This window comes from Falco punctatus (assembly GCF_963210335.1).
Source record: "Falco punctatus genome assembly, chromosome: 6".
Lineage (NCBI taxonomy): Eukaryota > Metazoa > Chordata > Aves > Falconiformes > Falconidae > Falco > Falco punctatus.
In genome coordinates this window covers 2,532,236-2,552,555 of record NC_137585.1, presented here as the reverse complement: position 1 = coordinate 2,552,555, position 20,320 = coordinate 2,532,236, and the positions used below count along the sequence as shown (strand labels likewise).

The 20,320-nt window shown below is 51.4% G+C and overlaps 1 protein-coding gene across 2 annotated transcripts; it reads right to left on the bottom strand.

Moving 5' to 3' along the window:
- Positions 1-3,721: 3,721 nt before the first annotated feature.
- TRIM45 (tripartite motif containing 45) lies at positions 3,722-17,534 on the bottom strand. Of its 2 annotated transcripts, XM_080391176.1 has the most exons (6): positions 11,634-17,524; positions 8,349-9,082; positions 7,297-7,423; positions 5,256-5,370; positions 4,905-5,031; positions 3,722-4,029 (listed from the first exon to the last, which is right to left on the bottom strand). In XM_080391176.1, the coding sequence occupies exons 1-6, from the start codon at positions 11,957-11,959 to the stop codon at positions 3,878-3,880; spliced, it is 1,581 nt and encodes a 526-aa protein (XP_080247302.1). In that variant the 5' UTR covers positions 11,960-17,524; the 3' UTR covers positions 3,722-3,877. The 2 variants fall into 2 exon arrangements, with proteins under 2 accessions (XP_080247302.1, XP_080247303.1); XM_080391177.1 differs by lacking the exons at positions 3,722-4,029; positions 4,905-5,031; positions 5,256-5,370; positions 7,297-7,423 and adding an exon at positions 7,477-7,956 and having other exon boundaries at positions 11,634-17,534.
- Between the last annotated feature and the right edge of the window lie 2,786 nt (positions 17,535-20,320).

The window sequence follows — 20,320 nt, the reverse complement described above, 5'->3', positions numbered from 1 at the left end:
TCAGGATATTTCCCAAAGAAATCAAGGGTGTGTGACCACAACCTGCCCAGCTCTTGCCACTTCTCAACCTATTGGCAAAATCCAAACTGATGTGACAGCAGGATCTGGTCCCACATGGTCTGTGAAAGCTGATGAGCACCTGGGGAAGAGACAACGTCAGCTGTCTTCACTGAGGGGAAGGTGACAGCAGGCACAAAACATTACCAGCTTTACTGGACCCACCAGCGGGTACCCTAGAGCTGCCCACAGCCCGTTCTGCCTCTTGCCTACATGAGGGAACACCGCGGGCAGGAAGGACTGATGGTGGGTCAGGGCACAAGAAGATATTCAGTGGTCTGGGGGAGGCACTGGCACAAGAACCTGCAGCTGCTCTGCCCTTCATGATACAACTGGTTTCTTTCTCCACAAATAATTCTGTCAAGAGTTCCCTTGCTTACAGAAAGTTCACACCTTATGTCATTGCCGCTGGAATGCTGGAGGAGCTATCAGTGAAGGAGGACGAGCAGGAGAAGTTGGAGTTGTGGCAAGCTGACAAGCAGCCAAGAGTGACAGAGTGTTCAAGAAAGGTGAAGGCACACAGCAGGCTGAAAAAGATGAAAGGTATCCTTGGGATTTGGCCAGAAAGGTTGGACACCTTCCCAGCATCGTGATCCCCCATCTGCAACAATGATGTCAGGAGGTGCTTGAGAAGCACCAGAAATCGGAGCACTAGTGGTCTGGAAGAGGGAGAGCTTGGTGCTGCCCCATCAGCTCTACCTGTCCCCAGCCTCGCCTGCCCTTGAAGGGACGCTGGAAGCAGCAGCACTCAGAATAAGCCCTCATCTCTCAGAACAGGGAGGTGGTAAGCAAGCCACTCTCGGCTGGAAACAGAGTCCTCTACGCTGCCTGTGAGCCACCGCCAGGACCTGCCCTACCATGGCACTGCAGGTGGTCAGTGCCCCCTCGGGAATCACCTCCCACCACGGGAGGGCCAAGCAGCCCCGTTAGCCAGCTTCTGCACGGCCTCTGCCATCTGGGGACAAGCTAGACACTCACGCGCAGAGCTACAAGCGCAGCCATGCCACCAGTGTGGGTTGTGTCCCCTGAGAAGGGAGCAATACCCCAGAGCGATACCCGACTCTAGAGGTGCCCTGCGTGGGGACTTCCAGGCTGCAGAGCCCCTTCCAGGTCCTCCACAGTCTCTTGCTCTTGCTGGTTTTCCTTCCAGATGCACCATTTTCCCTATCCAGAGAGGAAGTCCTTCTCTCGCCTCCCAAAGCATCTCCTCGTGTTCACCTCCTTTTTTTTTTTAAAAAAAACAACTTTGGAGACAGGCAATTTTTATGAGCGATAGCTTTTGTCATGAGAAAAATGTCAATATTTACTGGCGCAGTTCTGTCAGCACTGCACGTTACGCCTGTCTTGAAAATACCTTTGTTACCTCAAGGACCAACCGGTCAGAGATAACAGCACGCAGCCCCGCAGACTAACTACACCTCCTCACCCGCCACCTGCCCACCAGCAGAGCACTGGAGCCTCTCCTGGGAATGGCTGTCAGGGTCCCATGCGAGACTCCAGCAGATCACTGGGGTGCATTCGTTTGGCAAAGCGTTTGAGTAATGAACACTGAGCACAAAGTCCACTGCAGATAGCAGAAGGACACTCGCACCTAACTGCCACAGAGTGACCAAGGTTATTAAATGTCTTTTCTGCCTGTGATTCTTCAGGTTATCCTCATGCAGGGCCCCCTTTGCCCAAACACAGAGCAGTAGCCCATCAACACTTTATAATCCCTGGGACTGACTGAGCCTTCAAGTCTAACAAGGAGAAGGAAAAAAAAATCAACACATGAGCCCGACCCTGACAGGATTAGCACCCCATGTTGTCCAAAAATTGCTCTCCCCATGTCAAACAGAGCTCAGCCCAAGGTGACTGCGGTTCCCTGAAGGGTTTATGCATTCGCTGGTATAATTCTCACAAACAGCTTCTTGGAAAATGTCAGCGACAGGGTGTGTAAGGGATGCCTAACACAAAAGGAAAACACATTCCTCTGTCTGAGAGGACTAAGATGTTTCCAGACAGAAATTATGTGCCTAAAAGGTAGTGCTGTCCTCATGTGTTCTCTCTGCAATACAACATGGAAGATCTGAGAAAAAACAACACACAGGCAGGGGGGAGTCAGGGGGTGAGGGGGGCAAGAAAGAGACAGAAAATGAGGCATTTCGGTTTACATCCCATTCTGTACCGAGCACTGACTGCACATAGCAAGGATGAGAATGAGTTACTGTTTGTTCCATTCAAGGTTAACTCAAATCAAACTTTCACTTCAAAATTTCAGAGTCAGCAACTTGGAGACTTAAATTGCCTCACTTGGAGGTTTAAACTACCTAATCTTCCCCTGTTTGTTTGACAGCCCTTTCTGGATGATTAATGAAAAGCTATAAACAGCATTTGCATAAGACTATCTATCTCCTTTGCTGGGAAGAAGTGGTTCCAAAACCGGCTTTGTAAGAGGAATGAGCAACAAATGAGAATCTTCTGAGCAAGCAAACAGACATCCCAGGTTCCTACTATTTACAAGCCAGCTCTCACCAGTCAGAAAGCAAGAACCAGTCCTTACTGTTGACACTGGGGCAGCATTCCTCTCCCCAAGTGACCAACAGTCAGACCTTTGTCCCCAGCTCCCCAGGCAGCACCAGGAGCCCCTAGCAACACACACCTACGAGCAGGGTTACCCCCAGGGCAGTAGCGTTCCCAGTCCGACTGATGCGAATGTGTTTTGTAAAGGAAGGTATCCAGGCTGCCTGCTTCACCCAGGCAAGGGCAGGCAGCCATCAGCAGGTTAGCAGCTGCCCTTCCAGGAAAACACCTCTTTGTCCTCATCACAGACACCATCTCCCCAGCTATGGGTTGGCAGCACGCGTACAAGCCCAGGAGATACGTTCCCTCTCCCCTGTGGAAAATGGGACAACTTCTCCTTCTAAAAACAGAGCCTTGCCAAGACTGCACAAGCCCGATCCAGGAGTTTTGCTGTATTCCATCTCCTGCTGCTGCTCTTGCCTAGTTGCCCCAGGTCAGGACAGATACCTGCAAACATGCGCCTACGGCTCCTACTGATGCTCAAACTGTCCCCACGTCTTCCCTGGGCGAGATGGGTGCTCTCCCGGCTCCTGCATCACCCCCAGCAGTGCTACATCCCAACACCATCTCATAGAGAAGATACAGACTGGGTATCTAACAGCATTCTAATTCCTGCTCCTATCAACACTGTGGGTTTTCCTTGGATTTTCTTCACACATATCACTAACCCGCCTTGCTCCTACTTTGCAGGAAGGGTGCAATGAGGCTACAGCTTACTTGGAGAAAATATGAGTTGCATACACAACAGCAGCTCCCCGCAGTATGACTGTGCTATATGCACATATCCAAGGCCTGAACCCAGCCGCATGCCTAACAGGAAGGCAGAAACCATATTCGGGCTGCCAAGCTTTTCCAAGGCACGATCACAAACCTTTGGAATGTGCCCCAACGAGCAGCTTTGGCCTCTTCAAGGACAGCAGAGACTGTTGATTCTGCAGAATGAGACACATCTTGACCCTCCCGCGAGGTAAGTGCTCAGACCGAGTTTCCCCCTAGAGCCCGACCCCCCCAAGCCTCAAGCCCTTGAAGTGTAGGTAGGGGCACAATTCCCAAAGTTTGCACCTGTTCAACCAGAAAACACCTTTGCATACACACCCCCGGGTGGAACATAAGGCACAATTTTATTTTCCCCTCATCCCCCTTCCTCACACCCATCGTGATGTTGTTTTCTACGCAGCGATCACAGGGATCCTCGTGGTTTGCACTCACGCGGCAGCCAGCAGCAGTGCCCTGGGTTCACAGGAGTTCACCTGGCTGCTCAGACTGCCACCGTCCTCAGCAAACTCCTCTGCAAGGTGTTGCTGGGTGGCCCTCCCAGGCACTCTGAGCTCTCCTTCACCTGTCCACAGCACGACCAGTGGGGGCAGCCAGGGTGACCCTTGTGCCCATGGCCACAGCCTTGGTACCCACCTGCAAGAGAAAAAGCACTGTCAGCTCAACCCAAAGTGGGCCAGAAAATGCCAGGTTTTTGAGCCAGAAAATCAGAGGCTTTCAGGGGGTGCTTCAGCCCCAGGACTTCCCTAAGATGGAGAGGCATGGGCTGATGACAGCGCAGCATATTCAAGTCCAAAACTGCCAGGACTCCCTAAAGAAAGGAGAACAACTGAGAGGGACCTCCCCGTTCCAACAGCTGGGGCAAGCTGAAGATTTCCATCCCCTTGCCTGTTGAGTAACGCAAAACACAGGCCTGCAGAACCCCACGCCAGCTGCTAGTGGCTATGGCCACAGCTAGACACAGATCAAGCACAGAAGGAGGAAGCGGTCGGTTCTATACTAAAAATCTGCAAAACACACAATGCCACATGCAGGTTAAGGACAGGGAAGCTGGCTGGGATTAAACAAATAAAGGAGTTGAACTCTCATCCTAAACATGAAGTGAGGCTTCTCCGAAGCGCAGAACTGGGCCCTGTGTGACACAGCCTGCGAGCTCCCAGCCCACCAGCAGTGGAACAGAAGCAGTATAGACACAGTGCTGCTTAGCCTCACCGAGAAGGGCTGAAAGACAGAGGTGCCCAGCCCCAACTCCGGCACAGCTGGCTCAGGCCTCTGTCCATGGGGCCTGCTACGAAGACCCTTAGCGTGTCCTGATGCATTTCTCACTGCTGCAGCCACATCCTACCAGAACATATGTACATACATGTTACCACAGTCCTGGTGCGTGTACAAGGCAGGAGCTGGGCTAGAGCATCGGGCTAGAGCATCTACTTGCACCTATCTACACTAGGGAGGACCAACTGCAACAAACCCTTCTGATGCCAGCAGCGTGGCGAAAGCTGAGCACCCACCTGGCATGGTCCCACCGCAGGCACAGCGAGCAGATTTCTGGCCTCCACTTGAGCAGAACGTGCAACAGTGAAACACGCCTTGGTGCTCGCGGAACTTGGTTTTCACCACCAGAGTGAATGGAGAGCCCTGCAGAGGAGAAGCAAGCAGAGAGGCTGCTGCAGTGGATGCTACCAGATGTTGTGTCTGCATTTTCAACAAACCAACTGGGTGATGCTGTCAGTCACAGATTGCTAAGCCCAGTGTTAAACTGCTAAGTGGTAGAGGTAATCCTGAGAAAGATTTAAGGCAAATATTTTAAAAAAGAAAAGGAGGTAAAGAAGAAGCAGTGCAAGAGGAACAATGAATGCTACCTGTACATGTTGCCCTTTCACATAGACGCAGACAGCATACAAGCCTGGCTCCTCAGGGCTGTAGGAAACATGGTAGGTCCCGTCACCATTATCACACACTGTTGGCTTGACCACACTATGAACAGAGAGAAGTCCAAGAGGTCAGTGACTGGCAGAAAATTGCTCTACACGCGAACCACTGTTTGGCCTAGATTTGTAGTTGGATCCTGATGCTCAGCCTTGTTCAGCAGCTGTGGGTCTCAAGCGAGCTTAACAGGATGCATGAGCAATGCTCAAGCACTGAGTAGCTTTCACACACACCTGCTACTGGGAGCTAAAATAACCATACAAAGGAAGTCTAGCTAGCACTTAGCTGCACGGCAAGGATCTGTAGCAACCCTGAGCACTGAAAGAGCAGAAGATGACAGACTTGCAGGTCAGATTATCCCATCAGATAAGAGCCCTCAGAAGTGGGGTAAATTCACAGCTTCAGAGAGCAGTTACCTCCAGAAGAGCCCATGAAGAAGACGGGATATAAACGGGGCAGGTTCGAATCACTTCACCCGCTATCCCAGCTGCATTGACTCCAGCTGTTCTCTTCAGTGCTTTGAGGAGTTCTAGGTCCCTGCTGGTGAGCTCTCCCTTTCCAAATTGAAGCTCATTGGGTTTCACAAGGAACGCAGAGGGCCAGGGAGAAAGCATCGGCTAGTTACCTCGGCACTGCCTGCCTGCTTCACACAAGCTTTCCACAGACAATTATCGGGTAGCTCTGCTTAGAGGAAGGTGTTCTTCCTAATACCCACTAATTAGTCTCTTGTGCCCCACAATATGACAGTTTTATAATCTTCCAGATTTGCAGGCTGTACTCCCCACCCCCCACCATCTCACATCAGTACAGCTGCCCACATAATTTCCTGCCATGAACTGTGGTGATATTTCATGCTCTTCTGTAGCTGCTGTGCCTCAGCCCAAAGCCAGACGGCTTTCAGCAACGGATGTAGCGACTGCATACACACAAGAAGCAGCTGAGTTAACGTGGCCACAGCGACCTCTATCCCACCACGTCAAATCCACATAATCCTCATGCGAACACTTTCCTACGTCATATGTGCACCTAAGGAAGGAAGGTACATTGGAACAACCTTCTTGAACCATGACGCTATACTGATAAGCATCTGTGCAGCCAGCACTGCTTCTGTACGCCTTGTCAACACTCCCCCACAGCAAGGAGTTTTAGCATCATGCCCCTTTACCCATCAGGTCAGGCCACCAACAGCATTCCTAGAACACATTATGCTGGTATCTTGATCCAGCCATATTGTGAGTACTATAAAAAAAAAAAAAATCAAGAGATGTTTTTCTTAAGAACTGACCCCCCCCGTTGGTTCTGCATTTGTGCCTGGCTGCTTTATAGGAACAAGGGTGGCCTCAAACAGTTAGAAAATAATTTTTTCTGGTCAGTCAGTTTCATTGTGGAAACATTTCGGAGCTCAAGTGTGGTCTTCTCTGCTTTTGCTAGAAAACCTCCAAACATGTTAAAGTGCCCAGTGCTTGCCAACTACAGGAGAAAGCACAATAAAGTCCCAACACAGATTCTTTCTCCAGAACATGACTTAGGCACTTCCATCAACTGTCAGAAGCTCCTGGGCTTGGTGGACTGTCTGACTCAGGATGGTCATTCTGGGGTTGCGATGCTTTACACTCATTAGGTGTTAAGAAAATCAGGAGCCCTGGGTGTCGGCTGGTAGGGGTGGGAAGCAGCAACATCTCACTCTGGCAATGTCTAACACCCACCGAGGGCTGAATCCTTTAAGAAATCCCAAATCACTAAAAGAGTCAATACAAATCTGAGCCAACACCATCAAGCTTCACACAGTCAAATACAACCAGTAGGAAGCACTGTTGTCCCAGTGGGAAGAAGAGTAGTGCCTTTTCCCTCCTACAGACTCTGACCCACATGCTGAAGCACATCCCCCCACCTGCCCAAGCAAGGAGGGAGCCAGGGTAAGGGAGGCAGAAAGGCAAACCCAGTGGCTGGGGAGCTCTCAAGTGAAATACCCACCTGTCTTTGTCCCTGTGGGTGATGGTGACCTGCACAGCCTCTCCTCCTCGCCCCATCCGCTCCCCCATGGTGTCACTGCAGAGCAGGGTAAAGCCAGTCAGCTGGTTCTGACGGGCACTGTGGACATCTGCAAGGCAGAGAAACAGGACCAGAAAGGATTCACACCAGCTGTGACTGCCACCTCCCACCCATTTTAAGTGTTGCAGTCCCATCAGAGCACAGCCAGGACTTTAATGCACTCACAGGGAAAAGTAAACAAATGACTGGGGATCAGGAGAGCATGGGCAGCCATAGGTGCTGAGAGATGTTGGGCAGGTTTAGCCTAGAGGTCTGTAAGGACCAGGGTGGTCTTCCTGCCTGCCCCTCTGAGCCCAGCCGGCATCTTCCCAGAAGGCCTCAAGGTGCACCATGCAACCAGGAGGGAGGAGGAACAGCCCCGCCGTGCACAGACCTCAGCACCTGCAGTTTGGGACTGAAAGGATCGAACAAGCACTGGGTCTGTCTCATCTGCCCTGCGAAGGCCATTACCGACCAGAGCTGGCTGCGTTCTGTGGGCTGGTCTGAACATTATCTGTTTGCTGGCTCTGCTCCAAGTCCTTAGTAAGCAAATATCCATGAAATCATCAATCCCAGTCACTCCCACGGCAATCTCGGCAGGAGCTGTAAGGAGAATGAACCTATTCACTCAGCCACAGAGGAGATCTGCCTGGGCCCATGCTCCAGAACAGCAGGGGCCACCAGGAGAGCATCATGTCCTGCCACTGCAGGTGCCGTTCCCCACGCTGAGGTCAGCGATGTTGTGGAGGGCAGCTCCACTACGCTCTGTGCACCTGGATGGGGATAGCTCTCTGGCTCCCTGCCCAGCATGGCTCCCACAGGCCCTCAGCAAGCAACACAACCTCTGGCAGGGCTCGACCCCCGCCCCCAGTCCAAGCCTGGACAGCAGGGAGCCAACAGTGCCTTAAGCTGCACACCACATGGGTACAAAGAGCGGAGAGGTGACTTCAGGGAGCGGCGCATTCCCATACAGCTGTTGTACAGCACCCCATTACCTTCCCCGTGTAGGGTACATCTGGCGGGATCAACCACTTTATTGATAATGGCCCCGAAAACTTCATAGCCAAAACACTGCCCTGCCCTCTCCTGGGGAGAGAACTGGATCCCGTCGTCCACGCTGGGGCGGGTGTTGTAAGCAACGCTGTTCAGCTTTGCCAGCCGACTCGCCACCACCCCTTTGGTGATGAGGATCTCCAGGTCTGAGCCGCTCGTCAGCAAGTGCTCCGTGTACTCCACACCTGTCCTCATGTCCAGCAGCAGCTGCTGCATCTGAGCTTTCTGCAAGTGCAGCAGATTTTCCTTCTGCACCTTCAAGTCCTCCAGCTGCTTCAGCAGCCGGTCCCGGTGTTCTTCAATCGCTCTCACATACCCACTGGCAAACTGACGGATCTCTGCGGCCACAGCCTCTGCGCGATCTCGGACGGCACTGACCATGTCATCAATGTGACTGAGCACACCCTCTAGGGTGCCCATGTGCTGCTGGGTGCTTCTCAGCAGCTCCTGCAGGGCCTCCCCATGCCTGTGGATGGCATTGCCAGTGAAGTCACAGGTGTGCTGCCGGTGTCTGTCTGCTACGCAATCCCGGCACACAGGCTGGTCACACTGCTCGCAGAACAGCCTTAGCTCCTCTGTGGGATGGGAAGGGCAGAAGAGAGGTTTCCTGGCCTGGCTGCAGTCCTTGCTGCTCACCAGCTCTGTCACAGCATGAGAGGCTGTCTTCTTCTGTCTCCTAGAAGGGAGGAACAACACGTCACTTTATGCATGTTGGATTTGAAATGCAAACATCTGAGACCCTTTGCAAATGCCAGTCTGTACAGTCTGCAAGTCACAGTGTGTGCCGCTCCCTCCTGTCTCCCATGAAATCTGCTCTGCATGAAGGGACTTGTGGTCTCCTGAGGACAGGACTCCGCACAAAAGAGAACAGCATCTGCAAGCAGCTCATTAGAGGCTGCTCTCAGGCTCCCTGCATGGGGTCAGCACTATTTTCACACACACAAGAATCATGTGCCCCACCATGGCCACACGCGGACAGGGAATGGGTTGGCAGGTTGCTACTGCCAGCAGCCCCTTGATGGAGCCCGACAGAAGTGGGATGATCGCAATCACCCCCAGAGCCCACTGTAACAGGCAGCAGGAGGGCAGTGAGCCCTGCAAAGCGAGAGCTGGCAGGAGGTGTCTCGAAACAGAATTGCTCACAGACAGTCACTTCTGGAGAGGAAAAGGAGGTCCCAGGCTCCTCAGCCATCAGCCCAGGGATTTTCACCAGCTTTAAATTTGCTGAGGCAAAGAGCTCTAAAAACCTTTACGGGAAAATCTACTTCAGGCCGCTGCCAGAAGACAGTCTGTGATAAAACCACTGAATATTCCAAAAGTCAAACTCCACTTCCTTCCGGCTGCCAGGTAAGGTCCTGCTCAGAGGAGACCGAGGATGGGGCACAAAGAACATGTTACCACCCTGACATCCACCAAGTCACAGGGCAGCACCAGAATATTTTCTTGGACATAAGGAGCTAGTTACCGAGCAGGATGTAGAAGCCTTCTTCCTTGTCTCCTGTACTAATGACTTCTGGCAGTTGCGATGAGAGGTCCAAACTGTAAGCAAAGTACTCCAAGGACCAAGCTCCACAGAGTTGCTCTGGCAACACAAAACAACCTCACCACAGGGCAGGATGTGGCCCTTACGCTGCTCCTTTTGCTTCCCGCTAATCTCCCTTGGGTCCAGCACGTTTTCAAAGCACTCTAGCATTATTCGCTTAACACTCTTCAAATTCACACTTCCCTGACTTCAACTTAAGATCTCTCTCACTTATTCCAAGGAGCATAACAGCGGTGCTCAGATCCTTAGAAATCTTCCTTACGCACCAGGAAGTCATTTTAAAATGGTTTTCCTTGGCCCTTGCTCTGCTCTGCCGTCAACTAATTCAGGTGCAAGTCTGCAGATGCTAGTGGGGTAAAAAAATGGTACCAGTAAAAAACATAGGAAGCGGCTCATGGGGATAAATCTTCTACTGCTTTATACCTTCTGTAGTTATTTCTGTCAGTGCAGCAGGCTGCTACTCAAAGTCTCAGTTTATCACTCTTCAGCAGCTTGCATGTGGTACGAGGCATTAGCTAACCAGAATGGTATGCTGAAAACTACAGCCCTGAGTAGAAAGGTAACGAAGGGTCTAAGCCATTTTACCAGAGGCACAAGCATCTGCAGGGGGGGGAGGGCAGCGAGGAATATGCCTCAATTCTTTCTGGGGAAAGAATGTGCTAATCAAGTGGAAAGGAGCAGCAAACACGGAGGGAACAGGCGAGGCTGATTAACCCAGGCTAAAAGGCTTCCCTGGCCAGTGCTACTGGGCGTTTTTCTGACCCTGCCTGTCACCTCCCTGCCTCACAAGGCCATCCAGGCTTCCTGTCACTTTTCTTCCATAGCACTGCCTGTCCTTTGTCCTGCTCACAGGCCACAGCAGCCACCTCCTCTTCAACTCCTACCTCCGTTGCAGTCACCTCTTCCTGCCTTACTGGCAGGACCCTCTCTGAGGGACACAGCTCCCTTCCGCTGTCACTTCTTCAGTTTTCCTGTATTCCACTGGAACTCAACCCTGCAACGCCAGGCACACTGCAGAGCAAGTACTGCCGTGGGCTCCTCCTGTCCTCACAGAAACGCTGAAAACACACACAGGGTACACCGACACAACACTTGACAGGCAAGCACGTGGGTTGACCATCAGGAGGTGGCAATGACAGCAGGCAGGCTAGCGTCAGGGCTTCCCCTTACGTCCTTTCACTTCACCCCTGGGTGCCTTTGTGCAGGAAAGGTTTCTGGAGGTGGGGAGAGGCAGAGCACCTTCCCTGTTTTCCCTTGGGAGATGCGCGTTCCCCAGAGCAGATGGCACAGCCTGCCAGGGCCCTGTCCCACCAGCTCTGCCCACACTCGCGCCTCCTGGGGTGAGCCACTCTCCCCTCAGCGAGGCCAAACCGCGATGCAAACCAGCGAGCAGCTACGCTTGTGGCCTGACGGTGGATTTAACGGCTCCACCGCCACGGCCGCGGGCTGGCCTGATGGTGGATTTAACGGCTTCACCTCAACAGGCTGCCCAGCCTACTGCTCGCCGGTCCCCACCTGAGTACCGAGCATCCTCATGGAGGGTAATATCCTGTCAGGGAACGGACAAACTGGAAGCTAAACACCTGGGTTTAGCGCTTGGCCGTGGGTCCCCGCCTGCTGCCCCCCCCCCCACCTGCTGCCCCCCGCCGAGGCGGCCCCGCGGGCCGGGCTCGCCGCCCCTCACCTGTGGGCCTGGCAGCAGAAGAGGCAGAGCGCGGCCCCGCAGGTCAGGCACCGCCTCACCGCCGCCCCGTCCGCGCAGAGGTCGCAGCCCGCCGCCCCGCCGCGCCTCAGCGCCAGGTAGTCGGGGACGAGCTGCCCGACCCCGCCGGGCGGCAGCGCCACCTCGGCGTCGCAGAGCGGGCACAGGACGGCGCGGCCCGGCTGGCCCAGCGGCCCGAGCCGCCTCAGGCAGGGCGCGCACAGCGAGTGCAGGCAGGGCAGCAGCCGCGGCGAGGCGCAGGGCTCGGCGCAGAGCGGGCAGAGCGGGCAGCCCGGCCCGGCCGCCATGCCGCCCCGCCGGGCAGGGCCGCGCCTCAGCAGCCCCCCGCCCCTCGCACCGCCCCCGGCCCGCCCGGCGCAGGGGCGGCGGCCGCTGGCGGGGCTTCGCGCTCGGCCGGCGCCGCCCTCCGCCGCGGTGAGGGGGCGGTGGGCCGGGGGCGGCCGCTGCCGCCTCGCCCGGGCCGCTCCTGCGGGCCCCCTCGACGGCTCCCGGGTTTCCCGCGGCGGTTCCCTGGGAAGCGGCCCCGGCCCCGGCCCGCCGCGGGGGGCTGTGCCGTGTCCGGGCGGCCCCAGCTCAAACCGCGGGCTGCCCCGGGGGGCCCCTCGCCGGCCCCGGCTGCCTCCGGGCCGGCCCGGTCACCCCTCGCGGGCGCCGGCGAGCTCGAGTGGCAGCGGCGGGGCTCCCGCAGACAGAGCCCAGCGCAGCGGCTGCCCGCGGGGCTGGCCGGGGAGCTCGGTCGGTCGAGCGATTGATGGCTGCGCTTACACGTGTTGTAGAAGGCAGCCTTTGAAATCAGCGTCATTGCAGTGCTGCATGAAACTCCATGGACTTGAGAGTATCTGCACAATTGCTTTTATCAGTCTGATTTGTAAGTTCCTCAAAGAATGAAGTAAGATACTTGAACGCTCTTTTCTACAAACCCACATTGACTAGCAGCGATGTGCTCCTATAGCGTGCTGCATTCAGCCCGTAAGGCTGAACTTCGTACCAGCCACTCCATCAGCTTGCCTAGGACTGTGGCTATCTTCTGCTCCATCCCGCAGGCCCTTTTGAGTACCAACATGATACGGACACCATCTAAGACTTCTGGATTTGAAGCTCCCTGAGTTGTATTAAAAAGCAACACACAAGGGAGGTCTCCAGTCAGGTGTTTTTTTCAGGACTGCTGACTGCAAAATAAACCTCCTGATCTGCAAATACTTGATCTGTGATGGATGTTAACACCCTTCTGATGCATAACGGATGGACACAGACATAGTCTTCCTCATGTGATACTAACATTTCTCTTGTCTTTCATGATGTAATATGAGATCAAGGTTTTGGGTCACAATCAAGTGTTCACAGCCTTACAGCTGATCAAAAAAGAAAGATGTTCTAACAGACTCCTGCGGATTAACAATAGGCGAGTGAAGTGGTTGCTGCAGAGGTTAGAAAGGATAGAACTTGCAGTAATTGTGAGACAAGATGACTTGATAACAATACGAGATATGGTGGCAGAGAGGAAAGACTGGTTCTTTTAATCATGCTGGTGGAAGGAGTAGCAAACAATAGTAAGCGTGGGTGGGGGAAGAAAACGGGAGAAGAATCGTAATGTTGCCATTGCACAGAAAAGGCGAACTACCTAGAGAACAGCAGCATCTTCCCTGGGTGCAGAGAGAGGGTGAAATAAACCATGGCTGGCAGCTGCAGAGAAAAATCTGAGGTTCCACCCAGCTGATCATCTGCCCTGAGGCTGATCAAGTTGGGAGCACCGGACAGATCACTACTGACTAACGTAACCCTGAGTCATCAGCATGCAGCAGTAGCAACCTCCCGATGACTAGAAGTCACAGTGGGGCTGCAGAGAATGGTCATGAGAGCCTCGTGAGACTCAGAAAGAAAAGAGAAACAGAAATGTAAAAGAGAAACAAACAAACAAAAAAATACCAACCAACCAAAAACTAACTAGCGGCCTGCAAAACTGAGCTGTATTAGTACAAACTTGTGCTTCAGTTTTGGTTACTTTCCCCACAATATTGCTTTCTTGGCTATTGCTCGTCAGTGGAGGAAGCCCCGATGCCACCAAGTCCTAAATTGTGGAAGGCAACTCAATGGAGATGTATACTGGCGCCCTGTGAATATCTTCAAGAAGCATACTGGGCTGCAAAGCACCACGATTGCACTGGGAGGCCCTCTCCTGTCTTGGATTACTCAGTTTGCTTTGTAACTGGACAAAATGTAAGGATGAAAAAAAAATGCACTAACTTACAAACACTGATGGGCAATAAAGGAGCATAATTAAAATGAAACAATGACAATGTGTCTAAAATTACACTAAGGAATAATGTTTTCCTTTGGCCACATTTCACCAGAGTTGCTGCATGGCAAATTATCCTCATTTGACCCAAGACTCATTTGAAATGATGTCCTCTTCAAACTTGTTTTCCTGCTTCTATTGTTAAAGTTTTCTACCAGAGCCTATCAAGAGTGCTTGCTCTTTCCTGTTCTTTCCCTGCCAGCTCCTTCCTCCTTTTTAGCTGCAGTTTATCTCTTCTCATTTCCTACCATTAAGCACTGGATCATCAAACAAGAGACATGGAAGATTTGATGATTTCCTTCCCCCTTCCCTTCAGGGATTCTTGATTAATATTTATATTATATTTGCTCATTAACCCATTCTGGAGACAGCTTTATGCTGCTTTCCCGTTTATATTTTTCTAAAGAAATAGGAGTTTAAATGTTTGTGTCATGTACCAAAAAATCTTTAAAGCATAATTTCCTTCCTAGACTCTTTGTGAATAGTGTGCATATAAACCATTCATCACACTTGGGATGGGGTGCCTCATGCTAACCTGTTCCCACCTACTCTGTTAATTTTAGGAAGCTGTTTCTGGATATCCTGCCGTAAGAAGCGAACTGAAAAGGTGGTGAAGCCAAAGTCATTAGTGACCAGGACAGTGAGGAGCAGACCTGCAATCCCTGGGCTTGCAGAAAAGTCCAAGATAATAAAAAAGGAGCTCTGAAAAATACTCAGAAATTATTAGAGATCTTGTTGACAGAAAATGGAGAACCTGTCAAAGTGCCATGGCCTGCATTAACAGCAGCCAGAGGGAGGTGGAAAATGGCTTATTTGGGGAGTTTTCAAAAAGAAGTGGAACAGGCAGCTGGCTGCTTCCCAGTTGACCAGCAAGTCCAGTTTTACTGTGGATTTGCCAGCCCTGGGAGCTACTGTGTTTCAGAGACTTCTCTGAATATGGCAGAGCCACCACTATGGTCTGGTAGTACGTGACACATCATTGCTTCTTCCCATGCAAACTGTTTGGTGCAGGCTATTGCCCAGCCACCCAGCTAACGTTAGCTCTTCCCGTTTATATCAACCTCACCTGGAAAATCTAACAAAGGATTTACAAACATCTCCCAACCTAAGCAGGATCTCTTCCTCATGCTGCTAAACATGCATTTTAAATTATGTAGCATTTGACTGGTGGGAGGAGCATTTCCGTACCGTTCTTTTGGCTTCTGGTCCAAGAGTCTATGACTATCAGTCTATTTACTGAGGCACAGAAGCTGGTGTTGTCCCCAGCCCTCACCTTCTGCATCCAGCCCGATGCCCCAGGGCTCTCAGAGTGTGAGCACTTACCCCACTTGAGGCATTTCAGGAGCTAGGGGCCATCGAAGGATGCTGTGCCCACCCCAGCTGCCTTCTGTAGCTGCATGGTGTGGTTGTGAGGGGAGGTGGGACAGTTGCAGGCTCAGATGGAATAGGCACAGACATGCCCATGGGCAAAGCCACCTCTCTCTCCATATGCCAGCGTTCATAGTGTGAAGCAAGTTTAGATCTAGTGACAGGCTCATCGTTGGGTATAAAGTATAATGTAGATGTCCTTAACGTGCTCTCTGTGAAAGAGACCCTCCCATGGCTCCAGGTTTTGTATGTACCGTGTCTCAGACACCGTTTCGGTGAGCGCCTGGTTACAAAGAAAATGCCTTTGGTTTGGTTCGTGGGTCCCTATCTCAGCCCAAACTTCTGGGTTGAGTTTGTCCCCATCTCCTTTGACTCCTGCAGCAGCCTAGCTGCTAGGCAGTGCCGTATAACTTGTGTGACCACACAACTGTCACTGTTTCTTTCTTCTCTATCAGGTGGCAGAGGTCACTCCCATCAGAGATGACGGAGCGGGACTGCTCTCCAACATGGCAGAACCCAGCTGCAACGAGCGAGCCTGCCTTCAGAAAAGGAGGTGCCAGCTGACTTTTGCCTGTGCAGGGCCTGGAGGGCACATGGGCAAATTGCCTCTGGCCAAGACTCATATGACAAAATTTCTGCAAGCTGACTGCACGGAGGGACGTGACAGCTGCTGCAAAAGGCCAGCACTGACACCCTGCTTGGGATGGAGAGGGAGACTTCTCCCCCGAGATCTCTCACAGACTTTCTACAGGGCACTTCTGGGGGTACTCACTCTTTGGGGAAACACCTTCACTATCAAACATCTCCCTTCACGTAGGTACTCATAGACTCTCTTTTAAATTTGCTAGCAGCTTTTTCTCTTCAGGCTGGTGTTGAGCTTAAGGGACTAAACTAAACTGAAATTCAAGAGACCTCATTTAACGTAAGCCCAACTCTCTTCATTTTCATGCTGGACTCCAAAATACATTTCTGTAAGCTGCTATCACACATCAAACCCACGCTCCAGCACAAGGACTTAAACCATTGCAGTGTGACCTAAGAGAAGTGAAAGAAGAAGGCAGCAAAACAGCACACCTGCAGACTACACCTGCTTGGCTTATGGACGCATGGAAGGGGCACAAGCACCACACGCAGGCACCTGACCCTAGCAAACTGGAAGCAGAGATACAGTAGTATATGGAACACAGAAAGAAAGCAGCGAAAGAGATGGGTGGATCTCTCTTGTCCTCCAGATTTGTGACAGGAAACAGAGTTCATGTTGATCAAGCCATACCCCTTTCTGTTGGCGAAGGCTCTTTGGATACAAAAGCAGCTGCAGCTAAACCACCCAGCAATGCTGCTTTGTGCAGACTTGCCCTTGCTGTGGCTTCTGTCCAGACATTCTTGCCTTCCCCTCCTCCCTGCAGCTTTCCAGCCACCTGCTGCCACCCTCAGCTTTCTGCTGCTATATATATTTTTTAATCTCTCCTGAATCCTGCCTACATTTTCTGAAGGGAAGATGAAACTGGGTTTTTTTTCAAGCCAGGTTTTCTAAGGAAGCAACTTCTTTGTGATGTCAGGCCAGTAACCCTTTTCACCTCCCTTTCAGCCATATTGGAGACATGGGAAGTGATTTGAAAGAATGTAAGTGTCTACGTGCAAAAGAAGATAAATAAGTAAGACACTTAATACACAGAGAAGACAATGGAGCCATTTTTCTTTCCCTTCACTGCCAGGATCGTGAGAGACAGGAAGATATTACAGTAGGATATCACATGGCGATACAGCTATTATAGTGGTGGCCAGAGGCAACTAGAAAAATGTGCAGCACTCCAGAGAAAACCAGGCTGAATTAGTTGTGCTGCTTGCAGAGCAGCTCCCGATCGTATGATTGAGGGGTGTGTGGGGAGAACAGATCCCGCAGCAGAGACTGTCAATGGGGCAAGCAAGCAATATTAGAATGTGCCTTGTGGTGGAGTCACTTTGCAGCACCCTTTCGTCTGCCCCATGGTCCCACAGGCTAAGAACAGCCTCTGTGTGTGCATGGGGGTGTCCGAGCAGGACTCTTCCTGCAGCACTAGAAACAAAATCCTGGCCTGGCTGCAGGGCAGTGCGAGCAGGAAACTTGCTTCAGTGAGGTTTGTGGTCAGTATGAGACCTGACAAAGCAATATTTTTATGCATGCACACACACACACACATAGATATATATAAATAAATAAATACAAAATCTTACCGCCTGAAGGAAACTGCAACAGGTTTGCAAGAGAACTACTTCCTTGCAGGAGCAGATGTCAATCTAATGAGAGTCAGCACTCTGTTTCAGACAGGTACAGGCCAGCCACAGCTGTGATGACAAACGGCCGAAGGAGGAATGTGAAATAATCCAAGGAACCGATACGGCTAACAATACAGACAGAACACAGACATAGTGACCCTGAAGAGTACAACAGAACACAGATAACAGTGACCCTGAAGAGTTAATGTGGAACTAGGCTAGAAAAAACATTTGCAGAGGCAAAACTGCAGAGACAAGCTACCCAAAAGTAACATATCCTTATTACAATACAATTGTAACAGTAAATGTAACTCCCTTTGAAGCAGAAACTGTGAAAAGGTAGCCCAGCCCCCACCCCACACCCTCTGGAGCATACATATTATATGGAATAGGATGTAAAGAGTTATAGCCAATCATGTTTTAAGATCACCAACTCCTGTTTGTTGAACTGTATGTAAACCTCCCAAAACTAGGAATAGGCATGCTAGCTTTGCGGATTTACCATCTAGCACCTATCTCTGCATAGGCACGCAATGAACAAATATCTCGACTCTGTGTGTGGATCAGCTTGCACCCTGGGTGAAGAACCCTGATTTTGGGACATCTGTGCACAGCATGCCAGCCTGCTTATCACATTTGTTCCCAGCAAGAAAGCCTGAGCTGGCGAGCACGCATCTGCATTCAGCGCAGCTCTCCTGCTTCCTTAATTTGCTTGGCTTGCCCCGGGCTCTCCTCCCTCGTGCACCCAGCTCTTCTGCTGTGCCTAACTCCACTGCTCGTGCTTAGTTTGTTGGCCAGAAAGCAGAACTGCATAGAGCAGGGGCAACCCCAACTCTGTTTTCCTCACTCTGTTGCTATCGAGACCTTCTGCTGAATTGGGGGGTAAAAAAAGAGATGGGGGAAGGAAAATGAGTATTAAGGTTTTTACTCAGGTGTCCAAGCAAGAATTCAGGCTGCCTTGGATCACCCCTCTACTCCCAAGATGGCTCTTCCTAAGCACCTCACTCCTGTTTCTCAGAAACACCCAGGTGCTGTGCGGAAGATGGCAGAGGAGGCACAGACGGGCACTTGCAGAGACAAGGGTCTTTTTGCTTTTTTTCAGCTTCTGCTGAAACTATGCCTGGCAAGCTCGCCAGGCTGGAGAGGCACTTGCCCTTTTCCACTGTGGTGCTGTCTCAGTTGCACCCAGCAGTTCTCAAGATGAGGCCAGACAGGAGATTGTGAGTAATTGTTATTAACGGCGAAGTAACTGTACTGTGCAGCCTGGGGCAGGGGAGAAGCCCTGGCAGCTCTTCTGCTCAGCTCCACCCTGCCCAGGGCTGCAGGGCCGCTTCTCTGCGGCAAATGGCGGCTGCTGCGAGTTACAAGCGCCTTGGCTTGAGCTGGAGCCAGACACGTGTTCTGGGCGCTGCCTCTTCCTGCCTGCACCATGTCCTCACGCTGTTTGAAGTGAAGGGGGAGGATCACCTGCGATACCTGTGCTCTCTCCCAAGACTATGCACTGGCTAAAATGTCTAAGAACTGAAATGCACAGAATATATATGCACGTTAATATTTCTGTATGTCCATTATTAGCACAGGAAGAGATTCTCTTCACAGACTTTTGTGTTCCACGTCATGCAAAGCCCTCCCCATTAGCACCCCTGCATTCAAGGGCCACAGAAGGGAAGGCAGAAGAAGTTTGTGAATCCTACCACAGGACAGGACCACGTACATGGCAGCTGTCAGGATGGGGCATGCTCAGCTAAACAGCAGAAACATAAACATCATGAGGATTTTCTAATCCAAAACTTGTGCTTCTAATAGAGCAGAGGTGACCCAGGACTCCTCAGTCTTGCACACCTTTCACCATCCTGGAGCCCTGTACCTCTGAGACCAGCTCATAATAAAGCAGCAAATTTTTATTAATGCAGTCAGCTGATTAAGCATCTCACAGCAGTAAAGTATTCCACTATTCTGGACATCCAGAGCTCTGCACTTCCCTCTCTTTTGGTGCAAGCATGGCTCTAAAAGCATCCTTACATCAGATCTTATTTTGTCACAGCTGCCTCCCCCTCTGTGTGCCCTCACAGAGGTTCCCCAGGCTGTCAGACACCTCTTTGTTTCCACAGTTACAAAGGCCAAGGCACCTCTGCACCAGTCCCCTGTGCCTCAGACCTGCAGGGCTACATCGCTGCTGGGAGGGGTGGTCATCTTAACACCCACCTAGAAATGCCAACCAGCAGTGCCAGACTGCCGCCTTAATGGAGCTAGCAATTCTGCATAGCTAAAAGTTTCAGAGGGAAATGCTCTCAATTTGAGACTTTTTTGGTTTAAAAAGACCTTATGGACTTTGCATGTCCTCCTAAAGCATAATGTAAAATAAAGTGTCACATCTACAGAATTTTCAGTTTGCCTCTAGAAACTGGAACAAGTGGGTGTAAGCTTAAAAACTGAAAGCAGGATTTGTTTTGGACTTATCTCTGTTCCGTACCCACAACTATTTGTCAACTATTTCGTATTTCAAAACCAAAATAAAACCCAAACAAGGCAACACATTGCACAGTCTCCTTTTGTAACTGCAGAAGAACTAATGACTATGAAAGAGGAAACAATCAAAAACCCAAGAAAACCCCCTAGAGTTTTTCCATCTCCAAAAATAAAATGAAACGACTATTTGCAATGAGGTTTTCAGTGTAGAATTTTGTAATCGAAATGGGCATGGGGAACTTTCCCATGCTTTCCAAGA